The sequence below is a fragment of the Anomaloglossus baeobatrachus genome, chromosome 1 (assembly GCF_048569485.1).
Source record: "Anomaloglossus baeobatrachus isolate aAnoBae1 chromosome 1, aAnoBae1.hap1, whole genome shotgun sequence".
NCBI classification, from domain to species: Eukaryota; Metazoa; Chordata; class Amphibia; order Anura; family Aromobatidae; genus Anomaloglossus; species Anomaloglossus baeobatrachus.
The window spans coordinates 702,929,604-702,952,247 of NC_134353.1; the positions used below are offsets into that span (position 1 = coordinate 702,929,604).

Consider the following 22,644-nt stretch of genomic DNA (forward strand, 5'->3'; position numbering starts at 1 on the left):
GCTGTCAGCGGCCATGTAGCAGCGCTGAATGGCAGATGACATAGTAAAAAATACGCATTACACACGCATTACACACGCTAGTAAAATCTCAGAAATAGCATCGCACTTGCGTTGCACTCGCACCTAACGTGAACTAAAATCAGCCGAGTTTTTTTCAGCCCAGTCGGACCGATTTTACTCGCATAGATGTGTTTCCACCCAAAGCCTATGTTGGGAATGTGCGGGATAGTATACATAGACTGCTAGTTCATACAAGGGCGCCCGGGGTCACATGACCCGAGAAGGGCGTGGTTATACGGATAGCGTAGTTATTATAAGTCCTATTAATAATACACCTATGCGCCTTGTATTTACTTCTAGTGCAGCTGTAATAACCTCTGGACGGAAGCGTCCGAGTGTAGGCGCAGGTTTCGCTTATTGTGAGCAGGCGCATCCGGGGCAGACCTCGGGGTCCTCACACACATGGCGGCTCTGTGGCGGTGCCGCGCTGGGAGAAGTCGCCTCCTGGCGCTCACGTGTAGTCGCGGGTTCTCAGGTATCTGGGGAGCGGTGATGTGTGGGGTCTCCGGGAGTGCGGAGTGTCACCGGAAGGAGGAGGAGAGCTCCACCATTATACCCCTTCGGTGCAGGACAGTGCGAGGCACACAGTCATAAAGCAGTGCTAGCATTGAACCCGCCGCGACTGCTTTCATTCTAAACACAACCTGTCAGGAGTCAAGTACAGAGGTGGCCATCAGTGTGTGATCGGCGTTTGAGGTTTTCTTCTACTGATCTTTCCATATATGGGGGCTGCCAGTGTGCAGGGTCTGGGGCTCTGCCCCTCCTCTTCTCTAATGGCCCAAAGCCCTCACCAGCACCGCCATAAGAACAGAAAACGGGACGGTCCTGTAGGCGGTGCTTTCACACATCCGGATTTTTGCTCTGCGGCACAATACGGCGTTCTGCAGAAAAACCGCCACCGGCTTTTGTAACGCCGGTGGCGTTTTTTTTTGCATAGACTTACATTAGTGCCGTATTGTGCCGCAGGGGCTTGCGTTCGGTCCGGTTTTGGCCGCATGCGGCAGATTTAGCCGATGCGGCGGCCGGATCGAACGTCCCCTGCAACGTTTTTTACTCCGGCGCGATGCGTAAAAAACCGCATCCGGTCGCCGCATGCGTTTTTTTCCACTGCGCATGCTCAGTAGCATGCCGCAACCGGAAAAAACCGGACGGGCCGCATGTAAAAACTTATGCAAAGGATGCGGTGTGTTCACCGCATCCGTTGCATAGTTTTCACAGCCGGATTGAGCCGCAGTGCTCAAACCGGATGTGTGAAACTAGCCTAAGGCTACTTTCACACATCCGGATTTTTGCTCTGCGGCTCAATCCGGCTGTGCAAGCTATGCAACGGATGCGGTGAACACACCACATCCTTTGCATAAGTTTTTACTTTGCGGCCCGTCCGGTTTTTGCCGCTTGCGGCATGCTACTGAGCATGCGCAGTGGCAAAAACCGCATGCGGCGGCCGGATGCGTTTTTTCCGCATCGCGCCGCCTCCGGCTGCCATAGGCATGCATTGAAAAATGCGCCGCATCGGCCGAATGCGGCGCGATGCGTTTTTTTTTTGCCGCACGAAAAAACGTGCTAGGCAACGTTCCATCCGGCCGCCGCATCGGCTAAATCTGCCGCATGTGGCAAAAACCGGATGGAACGCAAGGCCTTGCGGCACTAATTAAAGTCTATGCAGAAAAAACGCAACCGGCAGCAAAAAAAAAACGGTTGTGATTTTCCTGCAAAGTGCCGGAGTGTGCCGCATTGCAGAAACCGGAGGTGTGAAAGCAGCCTAAGGCTACTTTCACACATCCGGTTTGAGCACTGCGGCTCAATCCGGCTGTGAAAACTATGCAACGGATGCGGCGAAAACACCGCATCCTTTGCATAAGTTTTTACATGCGGCCCGTCCGTTTTTTTCCAGTTGCGGCATGCTACTGAGCATGCGCAGTGGGAAAAAACGCATGCGGCGACCGGATGCGGTTTTTCCGCATCGCGACGCATCCGGTGTCTATAGGCATGCATTGAAAAATGCGCCGCAGCGGCCGGATGCGGCGCGATTCGTTTTTTTTGCCGGAGCAAAAAACGTTCCAGGCAACGTTCCATTCGGCCGCGGCATCGGCTAAATCTGCCGCATGCGGCAAAAAACGGACCGAACGCAAGCCCATGCGGCACAATACGGCACTAATGTAAGTCTATGCAAAAAAACCTGCAACCGGCGGCAAAAAAAACGGTTGCGGTTTTTCTGCAGAGCGCCGTATTATGCCGCAGAGCAAAAACCGGATGTGTGAAAGTTGCCTTACCGGATTGTGCCTGATGGCTTTGCGTTGCATCCGTTTTTTTCCGGATGCGTCAAAATTAATTAAAGCGGCGGCCGGAGGCAACGTATCTTGCAATGTTTTTTTGTCCGGCAAAAAAACCGCATCGCGCCGGATCTGGCGCAATACGGCGTGTTTTACAATGGAAGCCTATAAACGCCGGATCCGGTACAATGCGGCAAAAAACGGATGCGGCTGCCGGATCCAGCAAAAAAACTGACAAAACGGATGCAAAACGGATCCAACTGATCCGTTTTTTTACGCATCCGGCATAACAGATCCATTAAAAAACGGATCCGGTGGATACGATTTTTTAATTTTTTGCCGGATCCGTTGGATCAGGAAAAAAAAGGATTGTGCCTGAATGCAGAAAACTGGTGTGTGAAAGTAGCCTAAGGCTGCTTTGACACCTCCGGTTTTTCCTGTGCGGCACAATCCGGCACTTTGCAGAAAAAACGCAACAGTTTTTTTTTTGATGCCGGTTGCGTTTTTTTTTTTTTACATAGACTAACATTAGTGCCGCATTGTGCCGCATGGGCTTGCGTTCCGTCCGTTTCTTTGCCGCATGCGGCAGATTTTGCCGATGCGGCGGCCGAATGGAGCGTTGCCTGGCACGTTTTTTGTGTGGCAAAAAAACCCGCATTGCGCCGCATCCGGCCGATGCGGCGCATTTTCCTATGCATGCCTATGGACGCCGGATGCGGCGCGATGCGTCAAAAACCGCATTCGGCTGCCGCATGCGGTTTTTGCCACTGCGCATGCTCAGTAGCCTGCCGCAAGCGGAAAAAAACGGACGGGCCGCATGTAAAAAATTTATGCAAAGGATGCGGTGTTTTCACCGCATCCGTTGCATAGGTTTCACAGCTGGATTGAGCCGCACTGCTCAAACCGGATGTGTGAAAGTAGCCTTACCTGTCAGGTGTAATATGCACCCAGGACCATGAGCAGTTCTGGGTGCATATTGCTAATCTCTGCCTAACCGTCCCTGTATACACTAGCATAGATAAAGAGATCTTTATAAAAAGTATTTCTAAAGATCTGTTATCATATGCTAATGAGCGCAGGGACTAGTCCCAAGGGTGTTAATTCCCTTGCTAGTCACCCCCATTAGCATGTTAGTACGCCCCTGTGAAAGTGCTAACATGCTAATGAATGTGCAGCGTCGCAGGATGATCTTACCTTTCCACCACCATCGCTGCTTGATGCTGGGTTTCGTCTCAGTGGATTTCAGCACTATGAAGCCGGGTGTACACGTCCTGGCTTCAAACTGAAGTAGTGCGCATGACCGAAACTCCGGGGTGAGCCGAAATCCAGCGACGGCAGCGGAGAGGTGAGTGAGATCATCCTCTGACGCTGCAAATTCACTAGCATGTTAGCACAGCCACAATATGCACCCAGAACTGCTCGTGGTTCTTTTGGGTGCATACTGGACCTGACAGGTTCACTATGTGCGCATGTTGCGTATTTGCATGCAGTTACGCTGCGATCGGCACCGCAGCGTAACTGCATGCGTCCTGCGTCCCCAGCATAATCTATGAAGATTATTCAGGAGACGTGCGCACGTGGCGCCTTAGCGCAGTGCTTCGGCTGCTGCCCGAAGCGTGCGTTCTAAGAAGTGACATGTCACTTCTTTCCTGCGCTTTGCCTGCATCCCCCGCTCTGTCTATGGGAGGGGCTGCACTCAGAGCGCATGGAATCGGCTTTTTTTTTTCATTACGGACTGTTTCTGCAGCGATTTGAAGCGCACGTGTGCTGTTCAAATCGCTGCAGAAATTTCTGCAGGGACAGTACGCAACGTGCGCACATAGCCTAAGCTGCAATTTTTGGCCACACCCGTTTAAGGCCTCTTTCACACGTCAGTGATTCTGGGACGTTTGTGCTTTTTTTTTTAAACGTACCAGAATCACTGACATACGCAGACCCATTATAATGAATGGGTCTGCTAACACATCAGTGATTTCTTTTTCGCTCCTAATTGGGAGACCCAGACAGTGGGGTGTATAGCTACTGCCTCTGGAGGCCGCACAAAGAACTACACTTAAAAGTGTAAGGCCCCTCCCCTTCTGGCTATACACCCTCCCGTAGGAGTACGGATTCCTCAGTTTTAGCTTTGTGCGCAGGAGGTCAGACACGCACGCATAGCTCCATTGTTTTTAGTCAGCAGCAGCTGCTGACTATGTCGGATGGAAGAAAAGAGGGCCCATACAGGGCTCCCAGCATGCTCCCTTCTCACCCCACTGTATGTCGGAGGTGTTTGTAAGGTTGAGGTACCCATTGCGGGTACGGTGGCTGGCGCCCACATGCTGATTCCTTCCCCATCCCTTTTTACAGGGCTCTGGGTGAAGTGGGATTTACTGGTCTCCAGGCACTGAGACCGTGCTCCATCTACAGCCCCTGGAGAAGATGCTGGATGGAGCGGAGTACATCAGGGACATGGCCCTGCTTCCTCAAGGTACTCTGTGTCCCCGTGCATTTGGCGCTCACACCGCAGCATGCTGGGTGTTGTAGTGCGCCGGGGACATCAGCGCTGCGGCGCTTGTGCCATGGCCTCATTCAGCTTCGCTGAAGCAGGCACACTTCTGGGAATCGGTCGCGCCGGCCGCTGGGACTGCGGCGCGGCTGGCACTTGTGGTGCGCCGGGGACTTCAGCGCGGGCCGCGCTTTTACGGCGGCCGCGCTGATAACTCGAGTCCCCGGCTTTTGCGGCCTGCTTCCGTTCGTTCCCGCCCCCAGACCTGCCAGTCAGGAGAGGGGCGGGACGCTGGTCAGTGCATCAGCGCCGAGGGCTGGAGTCGTTTTTACATACTCCAGCCCTCACAATCGGCACAGAGGGGACACTGTTTCCCGCACTTTTGTTTAGGAACTCCCACGGACCGCCCCTCTCCACAGACGCCGGCAGCCATTCCTGCTGACACGCTGAGCTGCAGAGGGGAGCCGGGGAGACCCAGACAAGGAATTCTGCGCCTCTTACCCGCTATTCAGCGGGCGGTAAGCAGCCCTCAGGGCTCACCCCCTATTGTGCCAGTAGTATTCTTAGTATTTTGTTTCTACAAATACTTTGTATTGCATAGCGCTGCTCGCCCTTTGGCTATAGACTCTCTCACATTGCCAAGAGCCAGCAGCATGTCGTCCGTAAAACGCAAGGGTGCCAAGGCACAGGCATTATATGCTTCCTGCACCGCATGTGGGACTTTTCTACCGGCAGGCTCCACGGACCCCCATTGTGGGCAGTGCTCGGCCCCTGCGGCGCTTGCACAGTCGGGACCTCTGCTGGACGTGACCCAGGGTGTACCACCTGTGAATGCTGTCCAGGTGACAGGAACTGAGTTTGCAGCTTTTGCTGACAGAATGTCTCTCACTATGTCACAAATTCTTGACACATTGCGAGCTAGGCCTGTACTTCAGGCCACGGACACTGTGCAATCATTGCCCCCTGGTCCCCCTCAGCTGAGTTACCTCCAAGCTCCGGGACGGGCACATACACCTCAGGGTGAAGACTCTGACTCGGACGATGGCCCCGGGCAGCCTAAGCGGGCTCGCTATGACGGGCCTTCACATTCATCTCAATGGTCAGGATCCCAGCGAGATGAATCTATGGGTGATGAGGCGGACGTAACTGATCAGGATTCTGATCCTGGGACCGCTCTCAATCTAGATACACCAGATGGTGACGCCATAGTTAATGATCTTATATTTAACATCAATAAGATGTTAAATATTTCCCCACCAGCTCCTCTTGTAGAAGAGTCGGCTTCGCAGCACGAGAGAATCCATTTCAGATACCCTAAGCGTACATTAAGCACTTTTCTGGACCACGCTGACTTTAGAGACGCAATCCAGAAACCCCACGCTTATCCTGAAAGGCGTTTTTCTAAACGGCTTAAAGATACACGCTATCCTTTTCCCCCTGAGGTGGTCAAGGGTTGGACCCAGTGTCCAAAAGTGGATCCTCCAATTTCCAGGCTTGCAGCTAGATCCTTGGTTGCAGTTGAAGATGGAGCGGCACTTAAAGATGCCACTGACAGGCAGATGGAGCTCTGGCTGAAATCCATCTATGAAGCGATTGGAGCGTCATTAGCGCCATCTTTTGCGGCCGTATGGGCACTCCAAGCTATCTCAGCCGGGCTTGCGCAAGTCGACTCAGTCACACGTGCATTTGCCCCGCAGGTAGCACCATTGACCTCGCAAATGGCGGCATTCGCGTCGTACGCGATTAATGCTGTTCTTGACGCTACAAGCCGCACGGCAGTGGCGTCAGCCAACTCCGTTGTTTTGCGTAGGGCCCTGTGGTTGAGACATTGGAAAGCAGATTCTCATTCCAAGAAGTGCTTAACCAATTTGCCTTTTTCTCGTGACCGATTGTTTGGAGAGCGTTTGGATGAAATCATCAAACACTCCAAGGGTAAGGACTCATCCTTACCGCAACACAGACAAAACAAACCCCAACAGAGGAAGGGTCAGTCTGGTTATCGGTCCTTTCGAGGACCGGGCAGGTCCCAATTCGCCTCGTCAAAAAAGACTCAAAAAGACCAGAGACGCTCAGATTCTTGGAGGTCTCAGTCACGCCCAAAAAGGACAGCCGGAGGAACCGTTGCCAAGACGGCGTCCTCCTGACTTGCAGTCTCCGATTCCCACACCCGCGGTCGGTGGGAGGCTTTCCCACTTTGGCGACATTTGGCTGTCACGCGTCAAAGACCGTTGGGTGAGGGATATTCTGTCTCACGGGTACAGGATAGAGTTCAGTTCTCGTCCGCCAACTCGTTTCTTCAGAACTTCTCCACCACCAGACCGAGCCGATGCTCTGTTGCAGGCGGTGGCCGCTCTAAAGGCGGAAGGAGTGGTGACCTCCGTCCCTCTTCAGGAACAAGGTCACGGTTTTTACTCCAATCTGTTTGTGGTCCCAAAAAAGGACGGATCGTATCGACCCGTCCTGGATCTAAAGTTGCTCAACAGACACGTAAAAGTCAGGAGGTTCCGGATGGAATCCCTACGCTCCGTCATAGCCTCAATGTCTCAAGGAGATTTTCTAGCATCAATAGATATCAAAGATGCGTATCTCCACGTGCCGATTGCACCAGAGCATCAGCGTTTCCTACGCTTCGTCATACACGACGAACACCTGCAGTTCGTAGCGTTACCTTTCGGTCTGGCAACAGCCCCCCGGGTCTTCACCAAAGTCATGGCAGCAGTAGTAGCTGTTCTGCACTCGCAGGGTCACTCGGTCATCCCGTATCTAGACGACCTGCTTATAAAGGCACCCTCTCAAGAGGCATGCCAGCACAGTCTGAAGGTGGCACTAGACACTCTCCAGAGTTTCGGGTGGATTATCAACTTTCCAAAGTCTCATCTAACCCCGACCCAATCTCTGACTTATCTTGGCATGGAGTTTCATACTCTCTCAGCGATAGTGAAGCTTCCACTGGACAAGCAGTGCTCGCTACGGACTGGAGTGCAATCTCTCCTTCAGAGCCAGTCGCACTCACTGAGGCGCCTCATGCATTTCCTAGGAAAGATGGTAGCAGCAATGGAGGCAGTCCCGTTCGCGCAGTTTCATCTGCGCCCTCTACAATGGGACATTCTACGCCAATGGGATGGGAAATCGACGTCCCTCGACAGGACTGTCTCCCTCTCTCAGACTGCCAAGGACTCTCTGCGTTGGTGGCTTCTCCCCACCTCATTGTCACAGGGAAAGTCGTTCCTTCCCCCGTCCTGGGCAGTGGTCACGACGGATGCGAGCCTATCAGGGTGGGGAGCGGTGTTTCTCCACCACAGGGCTCAGGGGACGTGGACTCAGGAAGAGTCCACCCTGCAGATCAATGTTCTGGAAATCAGAGCAATCTATCTTGCCCTGCGAGCCTTCCAACAATGGCTGGAAGGCAAGCAGATTCGGATTCAGTCGGACAATTCCACGGCGGTGGCGTACATCAACCACCAAGGGGGAACACGCAGTCGCCAAGCTTTTCAAGAAGTCCAGCGGATTTTCACGTGGGTGGAAAGCAGAGCGTCCACCATATCCGCAGTTCACATCCCAGGCGTGGAAAACTGGGAAGCAGACTTTCTCAGTCGCCAGGGCATGGACGCAGGAGAATGGTCCCTTCACCCGGACGTGTTTCAGCAGATCTGTTGCCGCTGGGGGACGCCGGACGTCGATCTGATGGCGTCACGGCACAACAACAAGGTCCCAGTTTTCATGGCACGGTCTCACGATCACCGAGCACTGGCGGCAGACGCCTTGGTTCAGGATTGGTCGCAATTCCGACTCCCCTATGTGTTCCCACCTCTAGCATTGTTACCCAGAGTTCTCCGGAAAATCAAGTCCGACTGCCATCGAGCCATACTCGTCGCTCCAGATTGGCCAAGAAGGTCGTGGTACCCGGATCTGTGGCATCTCACGGTAGGCCAACCGTGGACACTACCAGACCGTCCAGATTTGCTGTCTCAAGGGCCGTTTTTCCATCTGAATTCTGCGGCCCTGAACCTGACTGTGTGGCCATTGAGTCCTGGATCCTAGCGGCCTCAGGTTTATCTCATGAAGTTGTTGCCACAATGAGACAGGCTAGAAAACCATCCTCAGCTAAGATCTATCACAGGACGTGGAAGATATTTTTAGCGTGGTGCTTGGCTCAAGGGTTTTCTCCCTGGCCATTTGCATTGCCAATTTTTCTTTCCTTCCTGCAGTCTGGGTTGGAAAAAGGTTTGTCGCTTAGCTCTCTTAAGGGTCAAGTCTCCGCGCTATCCGTATTCTTTCAGAAGCGCTTGGCACGGCTTTCTAAAGTACGCACGTTTCTCCAAGGAGTTTGTCATATCGTTCCTCCTTACAGACGGCCATTGGAACCCTGGGATCTGAACAAGGTTCTCATTGCTCTCCAGAAGCCGCCTTTCGAGCCTTTGAAAGAGGTTCCCCTTTCTCGGCTTTCACAAAAGGTAGTTTTTTCTTGTGGCGGTCACGTCTCTTCGAAGAGTGTCCGAGCTAGCGGCGTTATCTTGCAAATCTCCCTTCCTGGTGTTTCACCAAGACAAGGTAGTACTGCGTCCAATTCCAGAGTTTTCTCCCAAGGTGGTTTCTTCCTTTCATCTCAATCAGGATATCACTTTGCCATCTTTGTGTCCGCATCCAGTTCACCAATTTGAAAAGGGTTTACATCTGTTGGACCTGGTGAGAGCACTCAGGATTTACATTTCTCGCACGGCGTCTCTACGCCGTTCTGATGCGCTCTTTGTCCTAGTCGCTGGTCAGCATAAGGGATCGCAAGCTTCCAAATCCACCCTGGCGCGGTGGATCAAGGAACCAATTCTTCACACATACCGTTCTGCTGGGCTTCCGATTCCATCTGGACTGAAGGCCCATTCTACCAGAGCCGTGGGTGCGTCCTGGGCATTGCGGCATCAGGCTACGGCTCAGCAAGTGTGCCAGGCGGCTACCTGGTCGAGTCTGCACACGTTTACCAAACACTATCAAGTGCATACCTACGCTTCGGCAGATGCCAGCCTAGGTAGACAGGTCCTTCAGGCGGCGGTGGCCCACCTGTAGGAAGAGGCTGTCTGACAGCCCGTTCATGTGGTATCTTTTTACCCACCCAGGGACTGCTTTTGGACGTCCCACTGTCTGGGTCTCCCAATTAGGAGCGAAAAAGAAGAAGGGAATTTTGTTTACTTACCGTAAATTCCTTTTCTTCTAGCTCCAATTGGGAGACCCAGCACCCGCCCTATTTGTTCTTAGGGTTTCGTTTTTCGGGTGCACATGTTGTTCATGTTGTTTCTTAAGTTCTCCGATCTTGTTATCGGATTGAATTTGTTTTTGAAACTGTTATTGGCTTTCCTCCTTCTTGCTTTGGTACTAAAACTGAGGAATCCGTACTCCTACGGGAGGGTGTATAGCCAGAAGGGGAGGGGCCTTACACTTTTAAGTGTAGTTCTTTGTGCGGCCTCCAGAGGCAGTAGCTATACACCCCACTGTCTGGGTCTCCCAATTGGAGCTAGAAGAAAAGGAATTTACGGTAAGTAAACAAAATTCCCTTCTTTTCACTGCACGTGTCTCTGTGCGGCGTACCCGCGTGTGCGTGATTGCCGCACGGAGACATGTCCATTTTTTTCTCGCATCACTGATGTCCCACGGACCACGCAGTGGTGTGGTCCGTGAAACACGTGCCAGAAAAAAACGTGCTTTTAAAATAAAAAACATTTTAACTCACCCGGCGTCCAGCGATGTCCTCTGCAGCCCGTGCAGCCTGCTGCTTCTGAGCCGGCTGATTACTGTCGCGCATATTCATTATGCGCGACACAGCCGACCCGGAAGCAGCTGCTGCGGAGGTCAGCGCCGGCCGGATGCTCCACCGCGGGAGCGATCAGCACCATGGAGAGCGGGAGCGATCAGCACCATGGACAGCGGGAGCGGGCGCAGGTGAGTTGATTTCTAAGTGCAATCACGGGCCACAGAGAACGGAGCCCGGATTGCACTTAGACAACCCACGTGTGCCGTGATTCACGGCACACGCAGGGACATGTGCGTGTTTTACACGCCAGTGAAAAACGTCTGTGTTTTTCACTGACGTGTGAAACGGGCCTTAGGCCCCTTTCACATGTCAGTGATTCTGGTACGTTTGTGCTTTTTTTTTTAAACGTACCAGAATCACTGACATACGCAGACCCATTATAATGAATGGGTCTGCTCACACGTCAGTGATTTATCACTGCACGTGTCTCCGTGCGGCGTACCCGCGTGTGCGTGATTGCTGCACGGAGACATGTCCATTTTTTTCTGGCATCACTGATGTTCCACAGACCACGCAGTGGTGTGGTCCGTGAAACACGTGCCAGAAAAAAACGTGCATTTAAAATAATAAACATTTTAACTCACCCGGCGTCCAGCGATGTCCTCTGCAGCCCGTGCAGCTTATTGCTTCTGAGCCGGCTGATTACTGTTGCGCATATTCATTATGCGCGACACAGCTGACCCGGAAGCAGCTGCTGCGGAGGTCACCGCCGGCCGGATGCTGCGTCGCGGGAGGATTCAGCACCATGGACAGCGGGAGCGGGCGCAGGTGAGTGAATCTCTAAGTGCAATCACGGGCCACGGAGAACGGAGCCCGGATTGCACTTAGACAACCCACGTGTGCCGAAATTCACGGCACACGCAGGGACATGTGCGTGTTTTACACGCCAGTGAAGAACGTCTGTGTTTTTCACTGACGTGTGAAACGGGCCTTATATAGTAGTTTTATAGGAACAAAACAAACAAACAAAACAGTTTTTCCTTCACCTACATAGAGATGCAGGATATATCTATCTTTATCTCTATGTAGCTGAATAATCTGCTTCTCTGTCTGAAATACAGGTCAAGATTACCAAATCCTTCTATGCTTTTCAGTACAGGCAGTGGCACAATGGTAGAGCTGCTGCTTATGGACACAAAGCTCACAAGCTGATGAGTTCTAATCTCCTCTACCAGATCTGGTAAAGGAGGCTGGTCGGTGATGGATCAGGGCCATCATACAAGAGCAGGAGGTGGACGGAGGGGCAGAGCCCCAGATAAGACCATGCACACAGGCCGCCCCGATATACGGAAATATCAGTAGAAGAAAACATCAAATGCTGAACAAAAACCCACAAAGTTGATTTCATCCCCACAGGTATCAGTTTAATCAGTATTGCCCATGTCTGTATTTTACTTAGCAAAATCCTCCTGGCAGGTTCTCTTTAAACAAACAATAAACCCCGCTTTACTCACCCTCCTCAGGTCCATCGCTGAGTTTCTTCCATAGATCCCAGGTGTCTGTTAGTATCTTCAGTACCCACATGATGTTGCACCGCTGCAGCCAATCAATGAGCTCAGCAGCTCATGGTGTCTACACTGGCAGCAGCACTGCAATATGATGTCAACACCAAGTCAATAACAGACATTGGGAGCTGGACCTGGGCAGGGGGAGTCAAGAACAGGTTTTCTTTTTAAATAAACTACAGTCAGGAGATGGATTTCCTGAAACTATAAAACCCCTTTCAGGCCCTAAGGCACCCAAACTATTATTTCCTGAACTGTCCAGGACTATTGCAGTCTTTGTTGGTTGCTATGGGTTACCTTTGATCCTGTTGCGGTGGAGATACAACTTGGTTATCTAATATTTCCATGCACATCATATTTACATGACTCTAAGGGGTACTTTACATGCTGCGACATCGCTAGCATTTGCTAGCGATGTCGAGCGCGATTGCACCCGTCCCCGTTGCACGGCCGATATGTGGTGATCGCTGCCTTACGAACGTTATCGCTACGGCAGCGTCACACGCACATACCTGCTCTGCGACGTCTCTGTGACCGGCGAACCGCCTCCTTTTTAAGGGGGTGGTTCGTTTAGCGTCACAGCAGCGTCACTGAACCGCCGCCCAATAGAAAAGGAGGGGAGGAGATGAGCGGCCGGAACATGCCGGCCACCTCCTTCCTTCCTTCTTTTTCCGGTGGAAGCAGGTAAGGAGATGTTCGTCGTTCCTGCGGTGTCACACATAGCGATGTGTGCTGCCGCAAGAACGGCAAACAACATCGTACCTGCAGCAGCGATATTATGGAAATGAACGACGTGTCAATGAGCAACGATTTTGCATGTTTTTGCGCTCGTTGATAGTCGCTCATTTGTGTTACACGCTGCGATGTTGCTACCGACGCCGGATGTGCGTCACTAACGACGTGACCCCAACAATATATCGGCAGCGATGTCGCAGCGTGTAAAGTACCCCTTACACCGCACTATTAAATAATGTGCCACCTGATGAATACTGTTGTTAGGCAATATTGTCCCATCTTAGACACACGGTATACTGTATCTTTTCATCTGGGTGCTGCCACTTGTGACCTACATTGTCACAGAAGTGATATAATTGGGTGACTGGGAGAAACCACCGTCCGATAATGGATGTCACAGGCAGTGGTGAGGAGGTCTGAGGGTCGGCTGACCTTACAGAATTGTTGGTGACACAGCTGGGTCAGAGGGCGCCATGAGCTCTGGAGGTTGCGGATCATTTGTGTCATAGATAAGTAATAAGAGGGCGAATCGAATATCAAGAGAATATCAGAGCTGCGGCTGCTGCTCACTTCTTCTTGATACTTAATATGCCCGAAGTCGGGGAGAAGGAAACCAGCAGTGATTGGGTACAAGGCTCGAGTAACGATGTCATGTGAGCCCCACACCGCTGGAACAACGCCAGGATCGGAGGAGAGTATAAGTGTTGTTGTTTTTATGGGAGCAAACATGGTAATTTATATAATATAACAAATGGAGAAAAAGACATGGATCGCACATCCCAAAAATACATTGATCTAAAAGCCGCTAGGCAAAAATTTTAAATAGAACGTGAGGTTCTTAGTTACCATTCTGATCAGACTGAATTAAGCCCACTGCCACGTCACGGCGAACCTCTAGAGTGGGTCCCTATCCTAAGCCTTTGTGGTGCGGCACTGTGCACCAACCACTGCCGCAGCGACAAAGCACCAGCAGGGCAGGCGACCCGGTGCCTCACAGCACCCATGCTGCAAGGCAAAGCCCCCAAGGCTCCAGGCCGCATTGCCCCACTGTCACGACACCACCACAGCAGCGGCCACTGCACAGCACCAACACACAGTGAGAGGAGCTGCGCACTCACCTCCCACTGGCTCCCATAAGTGAACTGGGAGCAAAAAAGGCTGACCCCTCTTGCAGTCTCCTGCTAATTAAAAACACCTGTGCCAAATGGGGGGAGTGCAGATCCAAGCAAAAAAAGGAGGGGGATAGAACATATTAATATAACAAATGGAGAAAAAGACATGGATCGCACATCCCAAAAATACATTGATCTAAAAGCCGCTATGTAAAAATTTTTTAATAGAACGTGAGGTTCTTAGTTACCATTCACTTAGTTCACTTATGGGAGAAAGTGGGAGGTGAGTGCGCAGCTCCTCTCACTGTGTGTTGGTGCTGTGCAGTGACCGCTGCTGTGGTGGTGTTGTGACAGTGGGGCAGTGCGGCTTGGAGCCTTGGGGGCTTTGCCTTGCAGCATGGGTGCTGTGAGGCACCGGGTCGCCTGCCCTGCTGGTGCTTTGTCGCTGCAGCGGTGGTTGGTGCACAGTGCCGCACCACAAAGGCTTAGGATAGGGACCCACTCTAGAGGTTCGCCGTGACGTGGCAGTGGGCTTAATACAGTCTGATCAGAATGGTAACTAAGAACCTCACGTTCTATTTAAATTATTGCCTAGCGGCTTTTAGATCAATGTATTTTTGGGATGTGCGATCCATGTCTTTTTCTCCATTTGTTATATAAACATGGTAATTTAAATTGGGTTTTACAAGCAGTTTACAACTTCTTTCATAAACAGTAGAAGCAGTTAAAAGGAACCTGTCAGGTGCAATATGCACTCAGAACCACAAGCAGTTCTGGGTACATATTGTTAATCCCTGCCTAACCGTCCCTGTATACACTAGCATAGATAAAGAGATCTTTCCAAAAAGTATTCCTAAAGAGCCTTTATAATATGCTAATGAGGCCAGCGACTAGTCACAAGGGCGTTACTTCCCTTGGCTAGTCGGCCCCCTTAGCACTTAAGCACACCCCTGTAGGTGTACTAACATGCTAATGATGTGCAGCGCCAGAGGCATGATCAATCTCGCCGCTTTCTGCTACCAACACGCCTAACGCTGGATTTCAGCTCAGTGCGCATGATCAGAAGTCCCAGACTTCCAGTCATGCGCACTATGAAGCCAGGTGTACGCGTCCCGGCTTCAAACTGGAGTAGTGCGTTTGACCGGAAGTCAGGTAACGTTCTGATCATGTGCACTGAGCCGAAAACCAGCGGTGGCAGCAGAGTTGAGAGCAAACATGCCTCTAACGTTGCGCAATCATTATCATGTTCGCACGCCCCTGTGGGACTGTAGGAGTGCTTACATGCTAAGGGGTCCGACTAGCCAAGGGTAATAATGCCCTTACAACTAGTCGCTGGCCTCATTAGCATATAAAGAAGGATCTTTAGAAATACTTTTTCTGAAGATCTCTTTATCTATGCTAGTGTATACAGGGACAATTAGGCAGGGATTAGCATTATGCACCCAGAATTGCTCATGGTTCTGGGTGTATATTGCAACTGACAGGATCCCTTAAAGAAAAAAAGCAAATCAGTCCCAAAATGACAGACTATACAAAGTTACAGTGCAGAGTCAGAACGGAAGAAAAAGAGAGAGACTGCACATCTAAAAATCATACACGGACCTAATGCCGCTAAGCAGAAATGTACAAAACTGAACATGAGGTTCTTCATCATTCTGTGCAGACTGTAGAGTCCCACTGCCACAACACAGCGGACCTCTCAGTGGGTCACTTTTGTCCATACAATGTATGTGGCATCAATATAAATTTAGCAACCTGCAGAATAAATGATCATGTTACTTATGCTTTACAGTGAGCTGCATAAATTTACACCCCGAAAAATAAAAAATGGCAGATCGTTTTTCATTACACCTCCACATAGAACTGGTAATCAATAAATCATATGCACCCCAACATAATGCCATTAGGAAATGCAACTTGTCTAGCAACAAACAATCCCTCATACACCTACATTAATGGAAAACCAAAAAAAATTAACTCTCACTCTTGCTAAAGTAGTCTCGGAACTGAATTGGTTAATTTACATTATTCTATTCTGTTATTTTTACAGGACAAGACCCCTTAGTGTCAGTTGGATGCAGTGGATATAGGTCATCCTCTGTTTCTATTGTATTTGTGATTATCATAGTGTCACCTGTTGCAGAAATCTTTCTTTGGAAAATAACCACTTTATGTTGAGGAGCCCTTCAGCTTTATATCCCAGTGCAGTAGAGCCAATGAGTGCTGTGAGGGGGCCATGGAGCTAAATCAGCACTGCGGCCCCCTCAGGCTCGGGAGGTTGAACTTCTGCTGAGGTTGGAAACATGAAACCCAGATGTAGTTTATGGAACCGTGCTGACGCTTCTTTACAATCTTTCTCCCCACACCTATGGCGCTCACTATTACCTGTGCATGAAGCCATAACACAGCCCCATATAGTAGTCCAGTGGATGTGAGGCACGCTGCTTGTAGAAAATAAGCCACACACTACCTCTACATACCTACAGATCATGTCATGGCACACGGAGTCACAAGGGACTTTATGGCGGGGTACTGCCTCCTGCAGACATCACTGGCATGCCCTTTCATTTTTGTAGTAAAACAAAAATAGCCCTTTTTGTGTAATTGACCTTTTTTTTTTTTTGACAGCCATTCATTTTGATTATGACTTGCTTGTGATTGGCGGAGGCTCTGGAGGTCTTGCATGTGCCAAAGAAGGTATGTGTTTATCACTTTTTATAACGTGTCAGAGTTACACACCATAGCCACCCTTTTGACATAAAAAAATGATTTTTATAAATGTTACTTTTAGTTAGTAAATTCTTTCAGTCTGCAATCTTCATTCATTTTCATACTTATGCTATGCAGTTTGCAGTGTGATCCAAGTTTCAGAATTTTCTCTTGTGGGAGTGTTTTTTCATAGTAATATAGCCTGAATTTGAGGTCTATTTATATCCAGGGTGCAGATATCTTTATGTTCTTTCATGTATCAGAACAGTGCTATTATTGACCTTTTTCTCTCCATGCGCCTTCCTTCCTATCTATAACCCATTTTCTTTGCTTTACGATATACTTTCTTTCTTTAACTCCTCCCTCCTAAAATGTCTTAGGCTATGTGCCCACGGGAGCTCGCACCTGCAGATATATCCGCAGGTACCCCACAGCAGCTCCCCGGAATCCGCAACTATACATAGCTGCGGAATTCCAGCGAAATAGCTGCGGAAAACCTGCTGACATTCATGCGACTTACCTGCAGAAGTCCCGGCCTCTATCTCCATAGTGGAGAGGTGGGATTTCCGCAGGAATAATTGACATTCAGTTATGTGCGGCTGCGGGACATCCGCAGCATTGACACAGACCCTCCCCATGTCCCATAGGATAACACAGGGAGTGTCTGTACTTGCTAAAACCTGCGGATTTATGTAGAAAATCCAGATAAATCCGTGGGTTTTCCATTGCAAATTCCGCAGGTACAAAGTTCCATGGGCACATAGCCTAATGCGGGCGTCACATGGTACGATCTATCGTGCGATCGCACAAGCGATCATACCCGCCCCCGTCGTTTGTGCGTCACGGGCAAATCGCTGCCCGTGTCGCACAAAGTCGTTAGCTGTCACACGTACTTACCTGCTGAGCGACCTCGCTGTGGGCGGCGAACATCCTCTTCCTGATGCGGGAGGGACGTACGGCGTCACAGCGACATCACACAGCCGCCGACCAATAGAAGCAAAGGGGCGGAGATGAGCGGGACGTAAACATCCCGCCCACCTCCTTCCTTCCGCATTGCCGGCGGGTGCCGCGGGACGCAGGTAAGCTGTGTTCATCGTTCCCGGGGTGTCACACGGAGCGATGTGTCCTGCCCCGGGTACGATTAACAACCGGCGCCATGAAAAATAAACGATTTTTTAAAAATAAGCGACGTGTACACGACTCACGATTTGTGACCGATTCAGCGTCGCTCGGAGGTGTCACACGAAACGACGTCGCAAACGATGCCGGATGTGCGTCACGAAAACCGTGACCCCGACGATGCATCGCACGATAGCTCGTCTCGTGTGAAGCCCGCATAAGGGCGAATTGAGACATCCGTGATGTACAGACTGATTGTAGTTCTTACCTTAACTTGACAGCTTCATCTATACCTATGAGGTTGTGAAGTTCATGTCAAGAGACCCATGGCCAGGTCATGCATCATGGTCTGTATACTTCACTGTGTTTCACTTACATGTGAATTTGCCCTAACACTGGGAGAAAATAGTGGGAAGCTAAAAGAGCCTTCAGAACTAGGAGCTCCTACTGATTTGTTATGTTTTTGCAAAAGAAGTCAGCTATATAAAGGACTTACAGACACTAGATCAACAAAATGGTACAACCTTTTTAATGAAGATTATATATAGTACCTGAAAAAGTAAATAAATGTTTGACTTTTTTTAGATTTTTAATTGCCAGTAGATTGGTGGAGGTCTGGGCCATTCTGAAAAACACCCAGCTTACAACTATTGTCTGGTCTGAGTGTGCGCACAGAATGGCATGCGCAGGGCTGTGGAGTCGGTAAGCCAAACCTTCGACTCCGACTCCTCAATTTCCCTTGCACCGACTCCGACTCCACGACTCCGACTCCTACATATATTGCTTATAGTTAAGTGAAAAATTTATTGTAGTACATGAACATGTGTATGTGAACATTAGACATTTAATAATTTTCATGATACAATAATCAAGATATACAGTTAGGTCCAGAAATATTTGGACAGTGACACAAGTTTTGTTATTTTAGCTGTTTACAAAAACATGTTCAGAAATACAATTATATATATAATATGGGCTGAAAGTGCACACTCCCAGCTGCAATATGAGAGTTTTCACATCCAAATCGGAGAAAGGGTTTAGGAATCATAGCTCTGTAATGCATAGACTCCTCTTTTTCAGGGGACCAAAAGTAATTGGACAAGGGACTCTAAGGGCTGCAATTAACTCTGAAGGCGTCTCCCTCGTTAACCTGTAATCAATGAAGTAGTTAAAAGATCTGGGGTTGATTACAGGTGTGTGGTTTTGCATTTGGAAGCTGTTGCTGTGACCAGACAACATGCGGTCTAAGGAACTCTCAATTGAGGTGAAGCAGAACATCCTGAGGCTGAAAAAAACGAAAAAAATCCATCAGAGAGATAGCAGACATGCTTGGAGTAGCAAAATCAACAGTCGGGTACATTCTGAGAAAAAAGGAATTGACTGGTGAGCTTGGGAACTCAAAAAGGCCTGGGCGTCCACGGATGACAACAGTGGTAGATGATCGCCGCATACTTTCTTTGGTGAAGAAGAACCCGTTAACAACATCAACTGAAGTCCAGAACACTCTCAGTGAAGTAGGTGTACCTGTCTCTAAGTCAACAGTAAAGAGAAGACTCCATGAAAGTAAATACAAAGGGTTCACATCTAGATGCAAACCATTCATCAATTCCAAAAATAGACAGGCCAGAGTTAAATTTGCTGAAAAACACCTCATGAAGCCAGCTCAGTTCTGGAAAAGTATTCTATGGACAGATGAGACCAAGATCAACCTGTACCAGAATGATGGGAAGAAAAAAGTTTGGAGAAGAAAGGGAACGGCACATGATCCAAGGCACACCACATCCTCTGTAAAACATGGTGGAGGCAACGTGATGGCATGGGCATGCATGGCTTTCAATGGCACTGGGTCACTTGTGTTTATTGATGACATAACAGCAGACAAGAGTAGCCGGATGAATTCTGAAGTGTACCGGGATATACTTTCAGCCCAGATTCAGCCAAATGCCGCAAAGTTGATCGGACGGCGCTTCATAGTACAGAAGGACAATGACCCCAAGCATACAGCCAAAGCTACCCAGGAGTTCATGAGTGCAAAAAAGTGGAACCTTCTGCAATGGCCAAGTCAATCACCAGATCTCAACCCAATTGAGCATGCATTTCACTTGCTCAAATCCAGACTTAAGACGGAAAGACCCACAAACAAGCAAGACCTGAAGGCTGCGGCTGTAAAGGCCTGGCAAAGCATTAAGAAGGATGAAACCCAGCGCTTGGTGATGTCCATGGGTTCCAGACTTAAGGCAGTGATTGCCTCCAAAGGATTCGCAACAAAATATTGAAAATAAAAATTTTTTTTGGGTTTGGTTTATTTGTCCAATTACTTTTGACCTCCTAAAATGTGGAGTGTTTGTAAAGAAATGTGTACAATTCCTACAATTTCTATCAGATATTTTTGTTCAAACCTTCAAATTAAACGTTACAATCTGCACTTGAATTCTGTTGTAGAGATTTCATTTCAAATCCAATGTGGTGGCATGCAGAGCCCAACTCGCGAAAATTGTGTCACTGTCCAAATATTTCTGGACCTAACTGTATATATATCTTGTGTGTGTGTGTGTGTGTGTGTATATATATATATATATATATATATATATATATTACATATTTACAATTTATTAGTTTTTTGTGTTCTAAAGTTGTATTCCAATAAATATATTTTATGTTCTATCTAAATATCTTGATTATTGTATCATAAAAATTATTAAATGTCTGATGTTTACATTGTACTATAAATTTTTCACTTAAATATAAGCAATATACTAAATGTTATTTAGTATGTTTTTGTTGAAAAATGTTTTTTTTTGCCACTTACATAGTGCATTACATAGTGTTATATATAATACTATGTAATGCACTATGTAAGTGGCAAAAAACAGTTTTCGACAAAAACATACTAAATAACATTTGTGCAGTCCATGAATTTGCTGTAAGAAATAGAATTGCTTCCATCAGATCCTCCTTCGCAGATAACCTCAAATCTGACCTAATAATTTTAAGGCTAGAGAACAACCTCTCTACAGTAACTTCGGTTGGAGGCAAAGCCGTAACCACATGGGCAACATCTCTAACAATTTTCCGGGTATAAAGGAATTGCCTCATGCACAGTCAGTTTTGATGAACGGTTGAATTTTTCCTTTTCTTTGAGAGCAAGTGAAAAATTTTACTGAAATCTGGTCAATCTGCTGCTATAGGAGACGGAGTGAAATTTTTTTCCTTGTGGCAACGCGTTGCCTGCTCCATGTCATCCAAATACTTGTCAAAGTTAAACTTCTCATCTGATGAGGATGAAGAAATGGCAGCAGTAGCACTGTCAGGCCCCAAGTCCTCTTGCGCCTGGCAGTACTGTAGTCGCTCATCCTAACTGCTACCTCACTCAAAGCTTCTTTTCCTTTAATAAGCTGTTGATCATCAAGCAGTATACGATGACTTGGGTCCACATAAACAGCTGCCAGAAGAATTTTATTTTCCAATAGCTGTGTCTCTCTCCATTTCATTGAAGCAGAAATGCCATCTGCGATTAAACCTCATCTTTGGGACAGGCAAAATAGCAAGTTCTTCCACTCCCTTATGAAAATGCCAGGAGTTAAATCCTCAGCTTGTAATTTTTTTAGTTACGGTAAATGGGTGATTAAGCAATTCCTTCAATTCAGCCACCTGTGTCCATTGACCTTCATTTAATGTTACTTGAGGGTTCACCATATATATAAGAAACGATTTTAGTTCAAGCAATCGCTCAATCATTAAATAAATGCTGCCTCACCGAGTGGCTTGATCAACAATTGCACCTTTCTCAGCATGTCTCTTCAAGATGTAATCAATTTTAGGGGTTCTGGCGGCAACAACCAACTTCCTCACTTTTCCAATTAGATTTACAGCATGTCCGCCCAGTTTCACACATCCGGCTTTTCACTGGTTTGGCGTATGCGGCGCACGCCAGTACATTACGATATAGTACAGTGGCAGCGCCGCAACTTCCGGGTCACATGACAGCATGTGACCGGCGTTTGTCACGCTGCCACTGTACTGTATACACTGTACTGGAGTGCGCCGCATCTGCCAAACCGGCGAAAAGCTGGATGTGTGAAACCAGGGTCCCTCTTGCAGACTATCTCTTATTGCCAGCTGCAGCATGTGCACAACATAGCGCATGTGATGAATATGAAAGTGTTTTGAAGCAGCTTCAACAAGATCATCTAATCCTAAAGTATCATTGTGCTGTTCTTCTGTTGTAATATCTGTTTGTTCCTCAGTTACATGAACAGCACTGTGGCCTTGCATGTCAAACATACTGAATCCTAAATGTTCTTCTAGATGTTGTTCATTACACTCATTCATCAGTTTAATTGTACTTATCAAGTTTGAAGAACTCAAAAAAGATTACACTCATTCATCAGTTTAATTGTACTTATCAAGATTCCGAACTCAAAAAAGAACAGGTTATTGCTATTGTAAAATAGCAATAACCTGTTCTTTTTTGAGTTCGGAATCTTGCGGAACTTTTTCCCCTAAGGCCTGGAGAAACTGCCCAGTGTGATGAGCTTTACTATCTTTTACTGCCAGTGTCTTGCTAACAATTTCTTTCTTGTTTCAAACATATTGAACATTGATGGCAAAATAATTCGGTGAAATGCAGCGACTCTGGCATCCAGCAAAGGCAATGGGTTTCAAGATAGGACATTCAGACACATCGTTTTGTGAGGATCCTCACAAAGAATGAGCAGTCAGCTTGTGTGGTGTTTTTCTAATCTGCTTTTGCTATTGAAAGCATTATTTATGAGCTCAAAAACCTTTCAGGTGATGTGGTTTTTTAAAATGCTTATCTGCTTTTGCAGCTGACAAACGTATC

General features: G+C 48.4%; 1 protein-coding gene across 1 annotated transcript in view; it reads left to right on the forward strand.

The window, feature by feature from the left end:
- Positions 1 to 417: 417 nt before the first annotated feature.
- Positions 418 to 22,644, forward strand: part of TXNRD2 (thioredoxin reductase 2) — a 215,716-nt gene continuing 193,489 nt past the window's right edge. The window contains exons 1-2 of the mRNA XM_075321034.1: positions 418 to 535; positions 16,602 to 16,670. Of these exons, the coding sequence (XP_075177149.1) occupies positions 463 to 535; positions 16,602 to 16,670 (142 nt within the window). The 5' untranslated portion in view covers positions 418 to 462. The remainder of the gene's footprint in view (positions 536 to 16,601; positions 16,671 to 22,644) is intronic.